Here is a 21,072-nt window from a genome sequence, read left to right on the forward strand (position 1 = left end):
GTTAATAGACGTCGCAGCAGATGGCCCCGCCCCTCCCTGAGCCTGGTTCTGCTGGAGGTTTCTTCCTGTTAAAAGGGAGTTTTTCCTTCCCACTGTTGTTCATGTGCTTGTGCTTGTTCATAGGGGGTCATATGATTGTTGGGTTTTTCTCTGTATGTATTATTGTAGGGTCTACCTTACAATATAAAGCACCTTGAGGCGGCTGTTGTTGTGATTTGACGCTGCATAAATAGAATAGAATTGCATTGAAATTACTGTTCATGCTACACAGTTGCACTTGTCTTTCTCAGATCAAGTCCGCAGCTTGATCCAACTAACTTGTTATATCTTACAATACATTTCAATGTACATTGCCCCTAAGTAATTTAACAGTCACCAAAAATTTGTAGTTGTGGAGGAGTTTGAAAATGAGCCACGGATGTAACTTTAAACGTAAAAGCCAAAGAGCATAAAAAACAAACATTTATTATATTTCTTTACTATAGAATAAAATAAAAGGGTTAAATAAATAATAAAATAAAACAGTTGGTCCACATGTGAGAGAAAATTGCGAGCCGCTAATTGAGCTTTATCATCAGCCATCTGTTGGTGATCCATAACACACTGTTAGGAAATGGACAGGCTCGTATCTTGTCTTACTTGCTAACTATCATGTTTTACACCCAAAGTCTGTCTAACAAAGGGAGAGCACAGCAGCTGCAGCAGCAGAGAGATAGATGGTAAATTTGTGGTCCATCAACCACAAGCTTGATTAGTTGATCCAGCAGTTAAAGATCAAAGGCACGAGCACAGAATGTATCCATCAAGCCTGCAGAAAGGTTTATGCAGACTTTTTAGGGACTCGTACTAAATTCGAGCTTTCTGGGAGTGTGTGTGTGCACATGCGTGTGACAGAGGTAATACTCACTGATTGGTACCCTGAGCTCATTTTTTCTTTCATTATAAGTCTATCAATGTGAGGCAGGATCTTGATGAAAGGCCTTCTGCAGACAATTGATCTCAGTAATGATGAAGAGGTGGGGATAGGTCAGACATGCCACTTCTTTCACTGGATTTTCAGTTAGGTGCTCGCTGAAGTGAAAGCCAGTCACAGCGCTGCATTTTGATGGGCTACCTATATGTGTTGTGTGATTGATTTTTTTTTCTTTTATTCTCTTGCGCGATAGAATAATGCCCATTTACCAAATGCAAAAAAAGGCTTGTGTGTACCTTGAGAAAAGAGCGTTTTTCTCCAAACAAATTAATTAAATTTCTCCCTGAGGTCTTTCCACTTTTTTGCCACAAACCTTCATTCACAAAACTAAATGGATGTTTAAAAGAAAAAACCTGATTGAGTTTTCTTCTCAGTCAAATGAACCTAATCAAAGTGGAGACATGGAAAAAGGCAAGCACAAACAGGGATTCTGTAATTGGCCTGTTTTGCATTTTATCTCCAAGGATATTTTATTCACACGCATGCCTTATAAAGCCTAAATTGTTTCAGTTCTCAGCTGATTGCTGCTAAAACACAAAAGAGAAGAAAAAAACACTGCCCCATGCCTCCTACAGGGTTGTGCTCAACCACCTATTTCAGACTAAACTGGATTATTGACAAAAGACACAAAGCGGGAACGCCTTGGTTTTCCTGCATAATAGAGCCGTAGCGCCCTGGGAGCCGTTGCCTGGTAGTAATTGAACTTATGCCTTTGAACAGTAGATGTTTTTAACTGGAGGCATAGTATAGAGGATGCACATGTTTGTTTATTCCAGAGATTATAGCGACGGGGTTCATGTCCCAGAATATATACATTTTCACATTTTTTTCTTTTGCCACTTATATATTTTTTTAAAGGTCAGTGCATTTGGTGAAGTATGCCAGGAGGAGTAATGGAGTTACAAATGTGTACTGAAGCAAAATCAAAGGGCTGTTTTATGTTTTGGGTGCTGCCCGAAGACTTCGATATGCATAGAAAAAGTTGAACCTCAGTGCAGCACAAGAATTTGCATGAAACACCGCCTCAGTCTGCAGCACTGGCATATGGACGTGGTTAAGGAGGAGGTGTCTGAGTGTTAGCTGCTCTCTGGGAAGAGTCGAGGCATATCTGTTTGTCACATTTCCAGGTACGAATGATTAGAATTTAGGGCTGTCACAGGTGAATATGGACTGAACTGAAACATAGTTGCCACGTCATTGTCCAGTAGACAGCGATCTGCATCACGCCAAGAACAAAAATTATTTGCAGAAAAGTACACTGTAAAAAAAATCGTGATATAAAAGTATTTTACAGTTTTGTACTGTTCTTCTAGAATATCATTAAATTCACATAAATAGACTGATTCTATATTTCAAATGTAAATTAACGTTAAATCACTCTAAATGTAATAAAGTATAATTTTCTTGTTTTGTAAATGTATCTGTCTGTACATGAGCATATTTAGATAAAATACATTCACAAATGCATCATAATTTCACAAATATTTGTCCGTTATTTGAAAGATTGAACTGTTAAATGTAATTCTATGGAAAAATATATAAAATGATTCGTATAAACTTTTTTTTACATCAAATAATAATAATTATTATTGTTATTTAGGGCGATTGTGGCTCAAGAGTTGGGAGTTCGTCTTGTAATCAGAAGGTTGCCGGTTCGAGCCCCGGCTCGGACACTCGGTCGTTGTGTCCTCGGGCAAGACACTTCACCTACCGCCTACTGGTGATGACCAGAGGGGAATTATAAAGTGGAATTGTAAAGCGCTTTGAGGGTCTCATAAAGCGCTATATGAATGCAATCCATTGTTATTTAAACCAACTGTGTATTTCTGTACATTTACGTATTATTATTCATATTGCTGCATTCATTGACCTTGTTTATAGGTAATTTCATTGTTTAATCACATTAAATTGTTCCTAATTTAATGTTTAAAAGCACTTGAAAAAGGCAAAATCCCATGCAAAATTAGGGCAACAAACTGTATTGTCATTACTGAAAATAACTGTATTTTCATGGGAAAGTTATTTTCTGTTATTTTCTGGTATTATTTTGGCGCCCCAGCTGCCGGAATATTACCGTTTTTATAGGATTTTTTTTTTTTTACAGCATAATTCATTAACAGCACTGAAACCACCTCAGAGGACATTCGATTGGAAAATATTTAATTAAGTGAATGTCTCTATTTAAAAACAAACAAACAAAAAATTCATGATGTGATATTATAGTATATAGTATATCAGAAATCTGTTCACTATTTTTATTACAAATTATATCAGTAAGGAAGCTGACTAAATATTCACTGATAATTTATGGGACAGGGGTGGGATTAAATAAGTGTATACTTCTTCCCACTCCCTTTCAACATGTAAATTAATCAGAATGTTTTTTTGTATGTAATTTGTATAGTATATTTTTTTTCTCTCATTTCTTTTCTAAATGTACTTGTATATTGTTCACATGTTGAAATAAATTACCAATCAATCAATCAATTGTTGTACGAATCGGGCGCCGTGACCGAGGACTCTCAGATTTGAACAATCTGTCAAAAACAGACGGAGCTTTTCTTCCTGTTTCTCCTGCAGTGCTTTAAGTTTGCAACTTGGTAGCGTCTTGTTAAGATTTGCTTAAACCAGAGTCATCTAAAGAGTCTGTCAAAGATCCTCATAAATCCCAGCTGGATCTCCCTGAAGCAGTCATTGAGATGTATTAACACTGCTCAGCAAGCCTCTCTGTTAAAGTCTGCTCAAAGTACAGCCGCTGGGCCTCAAAGACCATTTCAGTCCACTTCATTTCTTTGCAGGGTTCCTGCTCACCTGCTTAGATTCAAAACTGGACACAGCTTCTGTGATTTTAGAGATGATTAAAAGTGCCGGGGAAAAGAAGAGTTCATACGAAGTTCAGATGACAGCTTTTAAATCTGGGCTGTGGGGCAATCATTGACTGCTATATGTATAAGTGCATCTGATTTTCAGTGCTACCCAAAGCCAAAAAGCATGTAATTCATTCACATGTGCAGTGTGCAGCTCGCTAAGAACTTATCATGAGACAGACAGGTTATTCTGACTGGTATCGACATGTTCATTTTTGGGACTTCTTGCAGAGGTAATGATACCATGTATCATGTCTTTGCAGCAAATATGAACTAATGGCACAATGACTGACAAAGTAAAAGCCTTTGGTTCTGTGCAAAGGTGATACATCTCATGCTGACTCTAAAGCTCCCCAGTTAACACTTCTCACTTGTTTGATTTGTTTAAAATAAAATTTAAAAAGCTGTTTTATTTTTTAGGTTTAATTTAGGCCAATCAGCTGCTAGCTGTAGCTTCATATTTGCATATTTGAGGATCTGTCTCATTTCATTGTTTTATGTTTTATTTTGACCAGTTCTGTGCTTCGTCCAGCAGCGAGCAGATCATAGATAGTTTCTTTTTTTCTTTACTAGACCTTCTAACCTTTATTTTGACCTTACCACAGACAGGTGGTTAGGTCAAAATAATTGTCATTGCTTTTTATGAATTTGTCTAGCCTTTCAACATAAAATCTAAACTAGATTGATTTTTGTTTCACTTGAGTGGTTCATCTATTAGGATCCTGCACAGCGACTTATTGTTTCATTTCCCTAATTTGATGTCATTTAATAGCATCTAATGAAAATTTGTCTTCATCCTACCGTCTGCCCTGGATTTCCACAGGGAGCTGACCATAACGCTTTCAACAGTTGCTCAGATTAATGAGAAACTGTGGTCTGGATCTGACCTTTTGTTGCCAAGCGCCTAAACGACTTATCCAACAGTGGCATATCCTGGCACATCCCCACAAAATACTGAATCGCTGGGGGTTGATGTCAGGCCTCCGGTGAAGGGTTTGACAGAGCTGACCTTATGTGGGATCTTTTTTTTCATTCTTGTGATATTTCCCCAAACTGTTTTGAATAATATATCCAATATTCAGCTGCGAGTGTGTGTTGTTGTTGTTGTTGCATAAGGTGAAAGAAGCCATTTGGGAGTTGATTTATTTAACTCTTCACTGTATCACACCAGTGGGAGTTGTTACAAAGTAATTCTGTTGGTTTGCCTTTTATGTACGAGTCTTTTATATTCACCCTCTCCATCTCGATGCGCTGAATGTGATATTTTTCGTCTGTAGATCATTTCCATGGTGTCGCCTGCTGTGTTTTAAGCCTAATTTCCTGCTGCCTTTGTGTGGCAGCGACAGCTCTTTGTATTTGCAGTGATCATTAGCAGACAACAGCTGTCCCCAGAGGTTACTGAAGCCTTTCTTCACAGATACAATCTGAAATGACAACGGACAGGCGAGAAAATCAATAGTACAACCCCTAAGCAGTGGTGGCATGATGTCTATGATCACAGATGAGACATCATCATCCCCTTTGGCGTGTGGAGATGGAGAAAGATCACATTCACTGTGGGTTCAGGATTGCCTTGGGTTTCAGCTTAAATAATTGGATTACAGCATCAATGATGCCCTGGTGATTTATATGCAGGTGGCTGAGACTCTTTGGGTGAGCTATCAGCCAATAGATCATATTTTGATGATCTATATTATGTGCGTTTGGGGCGTGAAATAATATTTTCAGTTTTTCATTCATTTTATTTCGAGGCCGTGTACAGGTTTCTGCTGTAGGACACAAACATGTTTTTTTTAAGTTAGACTTTCCAACATTAGCACATTAAAAAAGGTCGGTTGGTCCTAACTTTGGAACAGGCTCGTGGAGAAACAGAGCCAGTAATTCTTCAACGCTGTGCCAGCAAATGATTAAACAACCAAACACGCTATAAATATTGCATCGGCATTTCCACACAACATTTGGGAAAGTGTTTAATATTAAGCCTGTAACACGATGAATGGAGTTTATGTAGTTGTGTTTATTTTGTTATGTCTGCAGAGGCCATAAATAGAACATTAGGATGCAAGGTCACCTTTATTTTGAAAAATTCCCAAACTGACACAGTGTTAATGTTCTGGCTTTAATAAAACTTTATGTGGTGTTCCTCCTCTTGGAAGGCATGAAGTTCAAAGAAGGGAAAAAGGTGTCACAAAACGTAATTGCTTTTATTTCACAGCTTTCTGTGGAAGCACACACTGGGCACAACTGAAGATTTTGATGAAACACATTTCAAAGCTGCTCCGTTTAGTCAACGCTTTAGGAATGGTTATTGAATCATTCACTTTCCGATGACTCGCTGCGTCTGTAGTCGAAGCAGCGATTCTGTTCTTCCACTCGTTGGTCTGGGTCAAAGTGAAAGTAAAGGTCCGAGAGTCGCAAATGTACAGTCACTGAGAAAACAGTTGCAGTGTGAGCCTTTAATGTTTGCAGTATATTTTGTAACATTTCCTACTTTCCTTTCCTGCAGATTGACGGTATAATCTCTGCTTTTGGTTTTCTTTGTCTTTCAGAGAAAGAACGCCCACCTGCTGCTGAACGTGTTTCTGCTGGCAGCGTGGGGATTCTTCCTATTGGCCTGTCGCTTCTACTGGATGGGTAACAAACCTCCAAACTTCTCCAACTCTGACAACCCAGCGGCTGACTCGCCCTCGCTCATCACCAGGACCCTGACCTTCTTCTACCTTCCTGCTGTTAACTTCTGGCTCCTCCTCTGCCCAGACACACTAAGTTTCGATTGGTCGATGGATGCCGTGCCTCTGATCAGGAGCCTTGCTGACTGGAGGAACTTTCATACAGTTGTCTTCTATTCTGGTCTGTTGTTGCTAGCTTGGTTCGGCTTGTGGACACATCGTGCACCGAGGGGAAAGGACACTAATGGCAAAGTGCATCATTACACCAATGGCAGAAATGGGAGCAGTAATGGGCACAGTTACAGTTATAATGATTATGAGCACGTGAACAATTCCAATACGGATGCTCACATAAATAATACGCAAAATGGGACCAAAAAGCACTATGAGAGCAGGACTCTGCTACCTACCACTGAAAATGTTGTGGTGTTCTCACTGGGCCTCTTGGCTATCCCTTTCCTACCTGCCACAAACTTGTTTTTCTATGTGGGATTTGTGATAGCCGAGCGAGTACTGTACATCCCGAGTATGGGCTTTTGCCTGCTGGTTGCAGTGGGGATCAGGTCCCTCTACATCCGACTACGCCGCAGATCATCCAGAACAATGTTGGTGTACTCCAGCGCAGCCCTGGTTCTATTTTTTGGTGTCAAAACAGTTTTGAGGAACCAGGACTGGCAAAATGAAGAAATGCTCTACAAGTCAGGGATTTATGTCAATCCTGCTAAAGGTAAGATGTGTGCCTTTATTCGTATATGTGTAAACATGTAAAATCACACACACTTTATATGCAACCATTATATTTATTTGTCTGAATAATTCAAAGCAAATATTTAGGTGAGGTTTGATTATGTGCACCGTCCATTAGTTTGCTATCATCCTGAATAACTCAAATAACACATTTTAACTCTCAATATTCTTACGAGTCTAGTATTATTCTAATGAATACAACAGAGCTGTACTTTTTGATCTGACACTTTTCTTATACTCGGCATGCAATCTGTTTAATTGGAAAGGCACCATCTGTGACTGGCACCTTTAGTAAAAGATCAAATATTCTAAAGCTTCATATTAAAGGTCATCAAACAATGATTCTTATCCAAACCGAAGCTCTTGGAGCTGCTGAACGGAGAAGCAGGACAGGGCCCCACAAAGCAGCAGAAGGGCATGTTGTGTTAGCTAATTTCCCTTTCAGATTCTGCAGCGGCGCTGAGGCATGACAGCTGTTTGTTTTGGCAGGCCATCAGCCGAACCAAGGAGCAGAAATGTCCACGACTCACATTCAATAAAGTTAATATGAGATGAGAAAAGAGCCCAGTCTCACACACACACACACACACACACACACACACACAAAGTGTGAAATTGTGAATACACAGAATGTTTACGACACTTTTTTCACTGAGCATTCAGAGCAGGTGAATGAAGAAAGCTTTTATTTTTTTCCTGTTATCCTAGACACTTGTGTGTTTTAAACGCTGCACATTACAGCAGTGTAACCACCCGTTAATGGATTTTATCTTCCTATTGAATGAGTATTAGAGAGGAGAGATGGAATAATACCTCAAGGTTAAAAAGTACTACTCTTACACATTTAGAGCAGCGTGCACCTCATTAGGCGCATCTCTTGAGTCATAATAGTCTTTTATTTTTAATACTGTACACTTTATAAATTATTCCAAAGCAAATTGAAGAGATGCTAATGTTGCACGCTGCCATTAAGCATTAAATCCCATTATTGTACCTTTTTCTCTTTGTATTTATTACTTAGTTCATGTTTTCTGGATGTATTTCCACACTGCAGAGTATCTGCACAATATGTACAAAACATCTTGGCAGCCTTACATCTCCTGTCAGTTACTGCTCTTTGCTATTTAATGCCGTTAGCTATTCAATGGCGCTGTGGTGGTCTTCTTTTCATACACACTGGAAAAACTGGTGGTTTATACACAAAGCTCCCCCGGTGTGCCATCTCTCTTCAGCAGTACTGTCTTGGTATGCCAGCTGCAGCAGAACAACGTCCTCCTCAGAGGTTAAAAGGCACTGAAGCCACGGCAGCATGAGGCTGTGAATAACAAAAGAAAATGATTACTTGCCATAGAAATGTTCCTCCTGCTGTTATAATTCACCGACTTTTTTCTTTTTCTTTTGATTAACCTTTTCTTTTGTGACCCTGCGTGACCCGTCAGCATGGGGCAACCTTGGAAATGTCTTGAAGAGCCAGGGAAAGATGGAGGGGGCGGAGCAGGCTTACAGAAATGCCCTGTATTACCGCAGCAACATGGCTGACATGCTCTATAACCTGTGAGTGTTTTTAATCACACTTATTGTTGCATTCAATATTTTCGTCAAACATTGGCCCCAAATTTTTTATTTGTTTGTTTGTTTTTAATCTGTTGATGCTACTGTGCATTTATAACCATCTCATTGTCTTAAAACGTGAATGAATGATTGGAAAAACTCTCCTTTCTCATGTGTACATTGATCAGAGCTCCTCTGAGAGGAAGTGCCGTCTTGTTTTCAATTCCCCGGGGCGCTGTCCGCCTGACAGCGTTATTAATGATGCTGTTTTAGTCTGAGGGGAAAACACAAAACACCGGCCAGTACTCAGTGTGATCAAATGTCTGTGGTTTGCGAAACTGTTCCCTTCACATTTATCAGCTGGCTGATGTTGGTGTTTAATCATAACAGAGGCTTTAAACTGAAACGATCTCCTCTTTAGAGTTTTTAAAGCTCTAAATTGTCAGAACTGTCTTTTCCTTTGTCTGCTCCAGTGGTTTGCTGCTACAGGAGAGCAACAAGTTCTCAGAGGCACTTCACTACTATAAGCTGGCCATTGGGAGCCGGCCAACTCTGGCTTGTAAGTACAGCTCTCCTTTTTTTATTGACAATCTGCAGCACTTGTGGTCGTGGTTGTGCTGTGTCCAGGCAACAGCGAACACTGGCTGTGGTTATGTGAAGGGAAGGGAAGAGGTGGCAAAGGCCAGTGTGTGTACAGCTGAATTAAACCTTCGGTGCAGCTGTGCGACTGCTTTCAAAGCCCGAAATGTCCACAGATAAAGCATAAACATTAAGTGATTTATTATGATTGAAGCCATGGTGCTTCTGTTTATTTTATTCTTGCTTTGTACATTTACTTATTTTTCTCTCCATTGTCCTGTCCTCCTCTGCTTTGTCTCTTCTTCTCACCACGAGTTCCTCGCAGTTTTATCCATTTCTTTTGTTATATTTTCACCTCTTTTCTTTTTGCTCCCTGATTAGTGTAAATCACATTCTTACCTGATCATGAAATAAATTAGCTCCCCGTTGTTCTGTGCATCAATCAATGACAGATAAACAGACAATCCTGAAAGTTTCTTCCTTTATTCCCCAGATTAATTATACACCTAATCAAGATCACAGTTAGACTAGAAAATTTCCATTCAGCGTGCAATTATCCAATCTGTTAACGCTGATAACAAGGTTAATTAATTACCCTAAGCAGCACACGTTTTGAAGGCGGATGAGAATGTGACAGCTAATGTGTGTTTTTTCAAGGTTACACTATTACTCACTGGCCAAACTGTTAGCTCCCAATAGTGCCTTTGATGAGGCACTATTGATTTGTGTCACTTTTTTGAGAGAAAGAATCAGTTGTTAGAAGGCTGACGAAATTGGAAAAGTTTTCCTTTGTCTCTGTTTTTCTTATCTGCCGTCCATCGTCTGCACAGCCTGTCGTTGGGAAAAGGGTTCAGATATTTACCATCAAATGCACAACAATAAGCAGAATGGGTAAAATTGTTGTAAGGTGGAAGAGTGAAGAGTAGAACATAAGCATCAGGATAACGATTTTCAAGGACGTTGGAGGGAAAAACAAAAACAAAAAGGAGTTGTTTTTTCTAGCTATTTGTTTTTGATTTGATATGTCCTGATTGATCTTCTGTTTCAAGTTAATTTATTCCAGCAGCCAGACTTGATAGGGAGTTGTTTAGAGAGGAAGGCCTACAGAGACTAATTACCCTTCAGCTGCGTATTGATCATTACTGTAGATGCCGTCTTTGACCGTTCAAGAGAAAGTTTAACGTACATTCAAAGTATCCCGCGGGACGTGTGCAAATATCAAACATACAGTAAAGCTGGAAAAGCATCAACAGTAGTTTAATGAAATTCATATGAAAATGATTTTTTTAGCCGTTGCTTCAAATCAACAGAGGCAAAAACAAGGACTTTGTTGGGAGAAGGAATCCTGGATCCCAGATAAATGAGCCACGCTACAATATTATGTGCTTTATCACTTTATATCACTGTGACTGGAGCGTCTGATGCCAGTTTATCATTGTAAGCACAATTATCACTGAGCTTTTATCGATCGAGTGAAGCGACAGGAACAGTCTAAGCTTTCTGTTTGTGTTTCGTTTGATCCCAACAGCAGCCTACTTGAACACAGGCATCATCCTGATGAATCAGGGTCGCCTAGATGAGGCCAAACGCACTTTCCTGACCTGTGCTGATATCCCAGATGAGAATTTGAAGGACCCTCACGCCCACAAGAGCTCAGTCACAAGCTGCCTGTACAACCTGGGCAAGCTGCTCCACGAACAGGGACACCAGGAGGTAATGACAGATTGCAGATCTCGTATGCTAAGAACATATTTAAGGCAATAATAACCTTATAGCATGTCATAATAAAGGTTAAGGATACAATAAAATACACCAAGTGGAGGCAAGAATACTGTTTTTTATTTATGTGAATTCCCCCCAAAACCCGCCCTTGAAACAGGAAAAGGAAATGTCTCAATTGCATTTGCAGTAATATAAATCGTTTTTTTGTCTCATCTTTGTTTTTTATATTTGTCTAACAAACAGATCCATTGCTACCATGGGAGTTGAAACAGTACTCCTCTGCATATGTAAATGTTGGAACCGAACTCAGTGAACTGAGATGAAATGCAGGCAGTTACCCAAGCAGCCTTTTGGGGAAACAAAAAAAAAAGCTTACTTTTATATGGACATGTTACAAAATGGTCTCAGTCATAGGGGACAAAGCGTATGTGCAGATACTCCTCAGGCTGTTTCTAACAAATTTTCTCTTTCATGCCCCAAAAGACCTCCAGCGCTGGCTAAAGTAACTGGTTTTCCACTTGCTGTACATTTATATTGAAAATACGCGCCGATGCTGCTGATTCAATCAGGAATGAAGCGGTCCTACGGCCGATTCAATAAAGGCCTTTCTAAATTGTTGGCATCCTTGAGGAACAGAGCATTCCCACTTCCTCTGACCTCTAACCGCAACATTTGCTTCAGCAATAAAATACTTTCAGGTCCTTCTGCCATTTAAACTCTGAGCGAGTCTGAGGTGACTTGCCGGACCAACACATTATACATGCTAAAGTCAACAAGCGACACGGCTCTAGTTGTCTTAACAGCTGTGACACTGAGGATAGAGCCTTTGTGCTCAGCTCTGTATGAAGCAGCCTTCTGGCGACCCCCAATTCCACGCTGTGTATTCATATTGTCATGGCCCCGGCTGCATGGGAGGAATGACGAGTTACCCCAGAGCCGGCTTCTCTAGCGGGGTCTCTGTGCTCTCTAATGCAAACGTCCCAAACCTTCTTTTTTGTGTGTTTCATTCACAGGAGGCCCTCTCTGTGTTTAAAGAAGCGATACAGAAAATGCCGCGACAGTTTGCACCGCAGAGCCTCTACAACATGATGGGTAAGAGCTGCTCGTGTTTCAGGACCATGAGCGTAATAGATACTGTTTTTACTGTGGAAGAAAAAAGTCTGTGGAGGTCTTGGAGGTATTATCAGCTGGTCATCACACATTTATGCTTCACAAAACACAAGAAAAGTACAAAGGCCGTGTACTTCCTGCATATTGTGTATTATTTTGGACTATATTTCTTTATTCCTTGCATAAACATTAAAGATCTGAGATTTCCAGAGCAGGCTACTATAAAAGGCAGTAAAACATGAAAACTTCAAAAAATCACTATTCAGGTCCATAATATCCTGTAAAAAGAAAGAAAGAAAAAATATTTGTAAGGCACGGTGTCATAAAAATTAGTAATACGAGCCAAAAGCAGGATTTCTGTTGGTGTTGCTGAGATTTTTTGGGGGGTCAAAAACAAAAGTTAGATAAATACACGTATAGCAAACTGTGCTAATTTAAAGGAACGAAGGCAGTGTGTGAGACAGCTGGTCTGATTCATACAGTTAGACAGAGGTAGACAATCGGAAGCTTTACAATGTCATGTTAAACAGATGCTTTTCACTGCAAGAGCAACCCAGCTTGTTGCATTACAGCTGTAGAACAGCTGCTTTCAGCCTCATTATATCTGTGCACTCCATTGCTTTTTCTTTTTTCTCTGCCCTTCCTGCTTGTTTTTCTCTCTCTCTCTCTCACACACACACACACACACACACACACACATATGAGGCTACTTATACACACACACAGAAAACCTGGAACAATAAGTAATCCAGACTAGGCAGTGCCACAGGTTTGCTTATGTGTTGGCAAAATGCAATGCGACGGAGCTCCTGAGATTATGTCAAAATGTTGATGAAAGCTTCAGGCCCCATTAAGGAGCAGCGTTGCGCCTGTAATGGAGGCACCGAGCCACAGATCTGTGATTTCTGCAGCTTAGCGTTGTTTCCTCGCTGAGCTGATTTGCACATTTGGCACACCTGCTCATATCTATTTTCAGTTTCACTCACTGCGCTGCTCTCATGCTGTTTGTCAGACGCCAAGGAGCAGAAGCTTTCATCAGAGGCGGACCTGGGTGGTAATCTGTACCCTGCTGGTCTCGCTCCAGCTCTTTCTGGTTGGCTGAGGAATGTTCCACTCCGAGGAGCTGGTTTTCAGCTCCTTGGATTCGATGTCACTTCTAATTACACGTTAATGTTTGTGCTAATCTCAGAGGTACAGAGGTCTGCTGCCAGGAAATGGAGTCAAGTAATTTGGCTGCTTTTAAGCCAATCAATATAGGAAGAGGTCGTGTCAAAATGGACCAATATGTGCATTTTTAAACAGCTCAGCACCTTGGATTAGCTATAAGTCACTGCAGGTTAGATAAGCCTCTATATAAACATGATGATTATTTATTAACCTTCGAACTAATAATTCAGTATATACATTTAAAATAACCACCGGTGTAGGACTTTTACACACAGAGGTTTTCATTATGACCCAATGGAAATGGAAAGCTTGGTGTAATGCTGCCTAATCCACTCTGCTGTTGATGGGAGTTTTGTTATTATGTAGCTACAATCTGATGGAAACATGCAGCATGAGGCTGTAATGGTAGAGCAATAATAGCTACACACGGGATCGCTGCAGCAGGTAGCGCTGCATGTTGGATTTTTACACCTGACACAACCCCAAAGGGATTTTTGGCTCCTCTCATCATCAGAACAGGGATCTTTCACTAGTTAACCAAATGTGTAAACCACTACACTCTATAACTGGAGAAAAAATAACATATTAACATGTTTTGGAATAAAATTAATATGTATTTGCATTATTTACATGCATGCATGCATCTATGTTATCACTTATATGAGGAGGTGTGTTTTCATGAGACTAAAAGGCTGTGGGCAGGCGTATGTCACCTGTTGCTTATCGCTGTCTTTTCAGTAAAGCGATTAATCTGAATCCCCACTGAATTCAAACCTCAGTCTCCTCTTGTCTAAACAACTCTTTCAGTCATTTGGCAGTTCATAAGACTTGGTGTAGATTGAAATATAAACCATATTACAAGTCATATTTTAACAAGTGGGCTTTATTCACACTTTCCCCCTAAATACATCATGATGTTGATTTTTACTGTGTTGCGTTACCAGCCAGTCAGTTTTTTCCAACCATGCGAGGGTTGCTGGATAGCTTTGTTATTTCAGGTGTTGCTTTAGCAGGCAGAGGGTCAGATGTGGTGGTGGGGGAGGTATCGGATGATGTCTGACAGGTCAGGAAGAGTGAAGGAGGACAACGGGAGAAATCTTGTCCTATTGTTCTGTAAGCATTACGGTGAATTTCTGCTATAATCAAGCACACTTAGCTGAAATGAATTACTTCAGGAAAAACCCTGAAATAAGAGCATAAATAATTTCTAACATGTTTAAGCAATTGCAACATCCTCCAAAGCCTCTTATTACTCCATGTGTTTAAAATATGATGAAAGTGCTGGAAGAAAAATCATTAAGTTTGATGACTGGATTATAGTCTGAATTTGTTGCCTCCCTGTAATAAAAATCAAAAGAATAAAAGACAGCTGTGTGATGTTTTAACCTCTGACACTTGAATTGATCCCTCATGTGACGCTGTCTTTGCCATCACAGGAGAGGCCTACATTAGACTGAATAAGCTGACTGAGGCTGAGTTTTGGTACAGAGAATCGCTGCGAGCCAAGCCAGACCACATTCCTGCACATCTCACTTATGGGAAACTTCTCGCAATGACGGTAACGTTGTTTTTGTTTTGATCCTCCCTTATCTGTGTTTCCATTCAGTTTGCTATCATACGTTCTAGTGAGTGTTCTGATTAAACACTACCCTGCGACCAACTTTATTATTTAAAGGTGTATCCCACATTTAGTGTTTGGTTTATGAGATTAATTTAAAGTTAATTTCTACTTTTGCTGTTTTATAGCATCTTTCTTTGCTTTGGAGCAAATACATCAAGTTTCAGGGCAAAACAAACACACTGATGTCCTCGGGGTCATTTTAGCTTCTCTGTAAAGTTTAATCAAACGAAATGACTTCCTGATTTTGTCGTGCCTCCACATTTGCATCTTTAATGTGTTACTAGAAGCTACTAAAACAGTATTCTTAATCAACTGCCTAGAGAGCGCTCGAATCTCTACACTAAATGGAAAGAAAGCTAACACTGCCCGGCATCTTCCAGGTCAGCAAGTGAAAGTGAAACCTGTCTTGTGTTTTACTAATGAAAAAAATGGAGGCGTCTCCAGTATAGGAGCAGTTTCCAGAGTCCTTGAGTTTATGAGGAGCTGGTCGTGCAGTCGTTCGGTGATCGACTGCAGCAAGACGTACATACTCGGAAAAGAGAAAAAAAGGGTGGAGGCCTTGTGTTCAGCAGACACCCCTTTCATCCACTGCCTGGGCCCTAATGAGAGGAGCCGGCAGCAGTGATATCTGGATTTCCAGCAAACGGCTGCACTCTTCCTGCCCCTTTTTTATTTCCTCCATGGAAACAGAATTCTTTTCAAGTTTGTTTCATTTATAGTTTTTCCTCAATCATCATTTTGTGAATATCCTCACTGATAGGTGGAGGAATTTAACAGGCAAACCAATTTTTCCACAGTTTTTAGACATAATGTTACCCTTTTTTGTGTCAACACATATAAAACCAAAAGCCTTGGAAATAAACTTGAAGTCAGTTACCACTTATATATCTGCATGGCACTGGCTACTGCCAGTAGCTAGTGAGCATAGCATAGCACATGAATTGGAAATAAAAAGCTTGGCTTCGGGGATCACTAATTAACACGTTATTTTTGGGCTGTTTAATCCATACAAAAACTGAGGTGTAAAAACCACACTTTGTGGTGTTATAACATTTTTATGTGCCAAAAGTTACTGAACCCAGCCAGGAAATAGTTTGGCATATACCCCTAAAGAAAAAAACAAAGAATGTGTCTTTTTTTTTTCGTGTGTTTTGTATAGACTGTAGGCTTGGACGGGCCGACTGCTTCTGCATTTTTTGAGTCTTCAGAAAAACCACAAACTGTCTTTCATCTGAGTTGCTGAAGTGCTGTACAGATGTGGATCATTGTTATTAGTCCTCTGCACACTGGCGGTGGATTGATTTGCCGTTCTGTCCGCTGACCGGTTGCCAGCTGAAAGAATAGATCAACTGGCAACGCAGATAAAACTCACTTATTAAGTTGACATGATCCCTGTGAAAAATTCAATGGAACCAAAACCCATCAGCAAGGATGGTTTCAGGGAATAACTCAATACTTTAAAGGAGAGTATTAAGACTTGGTAAAGTTGATTCAGAGAAGAAGTCTGTGAGCTGTGAGGAGAAACTTAGGAAAGTGTTATTGATTTGGGGGAAAGTAGAGTTCAAACCTTCGGGGATAAATCTCTGTAGCTCTCTGACCATGATGGATGGTTTAGGGGTCTTGAACCCCTGTGATCCCTTGAGTGCAAATGAAAGTGCGATCAAAGACGGGATCTAACTTACTTGGATAGGCTTACAGTGACTCTATTCTTTAAAGGAATTTCTGAAAGATTTTATTGAAATGTGTCAGACAAATGTTACCTGTGAACACAGGCTGTTGTTTAATATGTACCGACTCCGGCGTTTAATGTGATCCAAAGCAGTGCAGGAAGAGCAGCCGTCTGTCACCTCCCACCTCTGCCCTCCCTGTGCAACAACTGTGAGCGATGAAGACACTTCAGATGCTGTCAGGGACTTTGAGGTTCAGATCCCTCTGGGAGAGGCTGCAATATAAGGTTTAGCAGCAGGGTCAGAGAAGGGTGAGTGGTGGGTGGCGGAGCGAGCCTTTCTGTGGCTGCTGAGGCGCAGAGAGCAAAGAGACGGCGTGGATGGTGAGAAGAACAAACAGGGGAAGAAAGGGAGAGTTAATCACACAGATCAGTATTGCATGCTCAGCCCTGCTGACCCCCCTGCACCTTCACCGACACCCTAAAGAAGCAGGATGTGTTGTTGGTTGTGCATAATTATAATTATAATGCTCACAATATTGGATTCAGTCATTCACTTGTCATTTCCACAACTAATACAGTACAGGTTTCATTCATAATAACCTCGACACTCACAGAGCCAGGGATGCATCTGCAGTTTGCCCAATGTTATCAGGAGATTTGAGGTGTGAGGCGTGCGCAACTGAGCTCAGCGAGTGTGCGACAAACAGGAGAATATTGCACAATAAGTCACCTTGCTTAATAAGTAGATATCTGACAAAGCTGTATTCCCATGTACTCAGCAGATGTTTGTATGTTTGCATGCTAAACTAGTGTTGGACAATGACAAACAGACTTTAAACAGATTCTACTTACCATTAAACCTAAACAGCCACATCAAACTATCTTTTAGTTTGCTGAGAAAGCCAAGATACGATATCTCCACATGGTAGCGACTTGGTTACACCTTTAGCTCATGTCCTAAAGCACATCCTGCTTTATTAACTGTTTTACAATGACCAATGAAGTGATATGTTTACTGGAGTAATAAACAGAGTACAGTCATCATTTATAGACGAGGTTCCTTCCATCCCTTTCTCGTGCTGCATTGGTCGTACCTTAGATGAAAGCTATTCCTATTTATTGCCACTCATAATCATAATCATAATCATTTCGTCTGATTAAGGGGATTCGGTGAAATTAAAAAGGGTAGCACAGTTATTAATTTTGACCTATAATAAATGATTTTTTTAACAAGTAATAAAAAAAGAAAAAAGTTGTTACATTTTTGAGGTCCTACCAACATCTCGCTTATTCTGTGTATGGTCTCTGTTAATATTCTTAATGTGTCACAGCCCACATCTTTCATGCACTTAGACCTAAAACCCATTTCAGTCTGTCAAAGTTTAAGCTGTAGAGGTTTAATAACTGTAGGTCTTTGTTGAAAAAAGCAGCTGGCGGTAAAATGTCTGCATTCCCCCATCTGTGAATATAAGTATAATTAAAGCTGCAAGCAGCGTTATGAGGGCCCTCGCACCCCCGGCACGTCGAGCCACTGCCAACACCTCAAACCGGCACGTCCGATGTGATGTCACATTGATGGATTTCATGCTTTTAATCACCAGCTAACATTTCATCTTATTCAACCAGGATTATAGTCATGCCACTAGGTGGCGCTCTAACCATTATTGACAAATAGCATAACAAACATTTCCAAGCTCGAGTCTCATCACACTTGCGACCTTTGGGAGAGATTGGACATTGTGTTTTTTAGTGACAGCAGATTACTGCTTTTTGCGAGTGATTGAAACTCTACGTGCCGCCATGCCCACCCCGTTTCCCTGAACGGAAAAAGCTTCGCAATTTAACATCACAAAGGTCTTTAGATTCTACACACTGAAGAATGCTTCAATATGATGAAATCCCTTGGAGGAGTTCGTCAAAGTATGAGGCCTGAAAAGGGGGGAAAATGTCATCAAAATTACACATTAATTTTAAAATGGCTGACTTCCTGTTGGATTTGGGATATTGCTCCAAGAGACTTTTTTGTACATCTTGATATCTTACACAAGCTTACCAAGTGTCAGACTCATAGATGAAACACAGAGCAGGGGCTGATGTTTTGAAATATTGTAGGGGGCGCTGTGGAGCCATTTTGCGCTATTCAAGGAAAATGGTTACATAACAACAATGCCTTCATCCATTTGGAGGTGTGTGCCAAATTTCAAGCCTCTATAAACTTTCCAAGCCCCTCAAAAGCCACTTCATCTTTCATGATGAACCGCGTTGCCACCAGGGTGCGCCGTTCAGTTTAAAGTCACAATTTTTGCACTGAAGCATCACGAGGGACTGATGGTGATATTCACCGCTTTTGAGGTGGCCACAATCAACCTGTGAAAATCAGTACAACAAAGTTAAAGCCATGACATTTCCTGTTGCCACTAGGTGGCGCTGTCCGTATTTCCGACAATGGGCACATCAATCTGTTCAGGGCGGGTCTGACATCATGCCTGTAAAGTCTGGTACTGATCAGACTGGATTTCATTGAGTTATACTAATTTGTTTCTTCATGGCGTGACATCAAAGTTCGCCATGCTGCTGGGGTCACACCCTTTCGCGAAAACTCACAGTTTTCACTGTAACCCAAGACCAACTCCTTAAGGCTTTCCTGGAGAAATTTGAGGCTGCAGATGTCACCCATCACTATACTGTACCCCGAAGTGTAAAACATGACATTTCCTGTTCCCACTAGGTGGCGCTGTCCTTGATGTCAAATATGGCAGTTGAAATATGTTCAGGGGTGGAGCCTTATCATATGTGTTCACTTTGGTCAAGGTCAGAAAATGTATGACAAAATGAGAGGCAATAAGATTTTCATGGCGAGTCATCGAAATTCGCCATGGCGCCACGGCCTCATAGTATTGTGAAAACTCAAAAGCTCCGCAATTTAACATGGCACAAGGGTGTAGTTGACACTGTCCAAATTTGAAGTTTATAGGACCAAATCCCAAGGAGGAGTTCGTTAAAGTACAAGGCATGGAAACGGTAAAATCAGAGCCAAAATGTCACCTTCAATCCAAAATGGCGGACTTCCTGTTGGGTTTGCGTCAATGGGCCCACAGACTTTTTTGTTCGTCTTGGCATGATACACATGTGTGCCAAATTTCATACATGTAGCTCAAACCGTGTGGTCGTAGGGCTGCATTTAACAAGGCATAGGTGGCGCTCTAGAGCCATTTCCCAGTGCTCATATGTAAAACCATTAAAATACAAAATTTTTCACCAAACCTGGCATGTGTGCAAAATTTCATGAGTTTTTGAGCATGTTTAGGCCCTCAAAAAGGCCCTTGTTTGGGGTGAATAATAATAATAAGAAACGGAGCAGATACAATAGGGCCTTCGCACTCTCGGTGCTCGGGCCCTAAAAATACACAAAAGTGATGCTTTTCAGAATAAAACTTCAATCAGCTCTGTTAAACGTGTCCTTGGCACAGGCTTCATTTTCTGCAGCATCAATGGAAACTACACTCAGATGTTTACATTAGAAATTTCTGTATTTATTGAATCTACCGCTCACTGAAAATGAAGTCTGCAGTCATTAATACGATATAGGGCCCATTCCTTCTGTATGACTGAACTGAAGTTCTGCGCTAAGTGTCCCACTCATTCACGTTGTTTTTACTGGCTTTGCATAATCCAGTAATGCCTTAGTATATTAGTCTTCATGAGAAGGCTTTATCTCTCTCTCAAATGCATACTGATGGCTGCATTATTAATGCATCAGCTTTTATCGATGAGTGCACATGGTTAATTGTTGATCAGATGACATCTGGTGCCCAACTGAGATCAGCGATGTGTCAGAGTCCCAGTTGGCACTTCTATTGGCCAGCTGCTCGGTTCTGTTAGAGCTGTGATTGGTTACATGTCACAGTGTAAAGGGCCTGAGGAAGCTTTTGCGGTCTGCAGGGCTTCAGTGTGTCTTCTTCACATCATATTATGCTCGCCCCCCCCCTCCGGTATGGATTCTTTCTGGAACATAAAAACAAAAATAAAAATCATATGTGTTTGTGTGCAGTACACCTGTACTTGGGGCATTATAGACACAAGCCTTTCTGTTTTCTCCTCTTCGCTACTCACTGTCTTGTTTAATAGCAGTTAGGCCACACACACTGACAATCTGCAGCTATGCTCCGGAAGTGCTCTTTGCAAAGATAATATGTTTAATGAATGAGACTTTACCCTGTCTGGTCTGCTGTGCTAAACGTGACAGCGTCTGCTTTTGTGGGACGACACATGAGCCTGACAGAGTAACAGTAGCGATCCGTGTGTTTCGTGTCTATTTGTTAAGATTTATTGTTAGAGTACGTCTGTGGTTGGAAGAGGGACATTAGGTATACACAGAGGTATTTTGGCTGTTGAGT

The 21,072-nt window shown here is 40.6% G+C and overlaps 2 protein-coding genes across 2 annotated transcripts in view; both read left to right on the forward strand.

Annotated features, from left to right (window-relative positions):
* The window catches only part of LOC309711248 (protein arginine N-methyltransferase 8-B), a 206,582-nt gene that overhangs the window by 167,195 nt on the left and 18,315 nt on the right, over positions 1-21,072 (forward strand). The window lies entirely within an intron of this gene.
* tmtc2b (transmembrane O-mannosyltransferase targeting cadherins 2b) overlaps positions 1-21,072 on the forward strand; it is an 86,250-nt gene that overhangs the window by 51,135 nt on the left and 14,043 nt on the right. The window contains exons 3-8 of the mRNA XM_082541423.1: positions 6,390-7,236; positions 8,696-8,810; positions 9,281-9,366; positions 10,915-11,099; positions 12,122-12,200; positions 14,822-14,943. Coding sequence (XP_082397549.1) covers positions 6,390-7,236; positions 8,696-8,810; positions 9,281-9,366; positions 10,915-11,099; positions 12,122-12,200; positions 14,822-14,943 — 1,434 coding nt within the window. The remainder of the gene's footprint in view (positions 1-6,389; positions 7,237-8,695; positions 8,811-9,280; positions 9,367-10,914; positions 11,100-12,121; positions 12,201-14,821; positions 14,944-21,072) is intronic.

This window comes from Aulonocara stuartgranti (assembly GCF_965226115.1).
Source record: "Aulonocara stuartgranti genome assembly, chromosome: 7".
Classification (NCBI taxonomy): Eukaryota; Metazoa; Chordata; class Actinopteri; order Cichliformes; family Cichlidae; genus Aulonocara; species Aulonocara stuartgranti.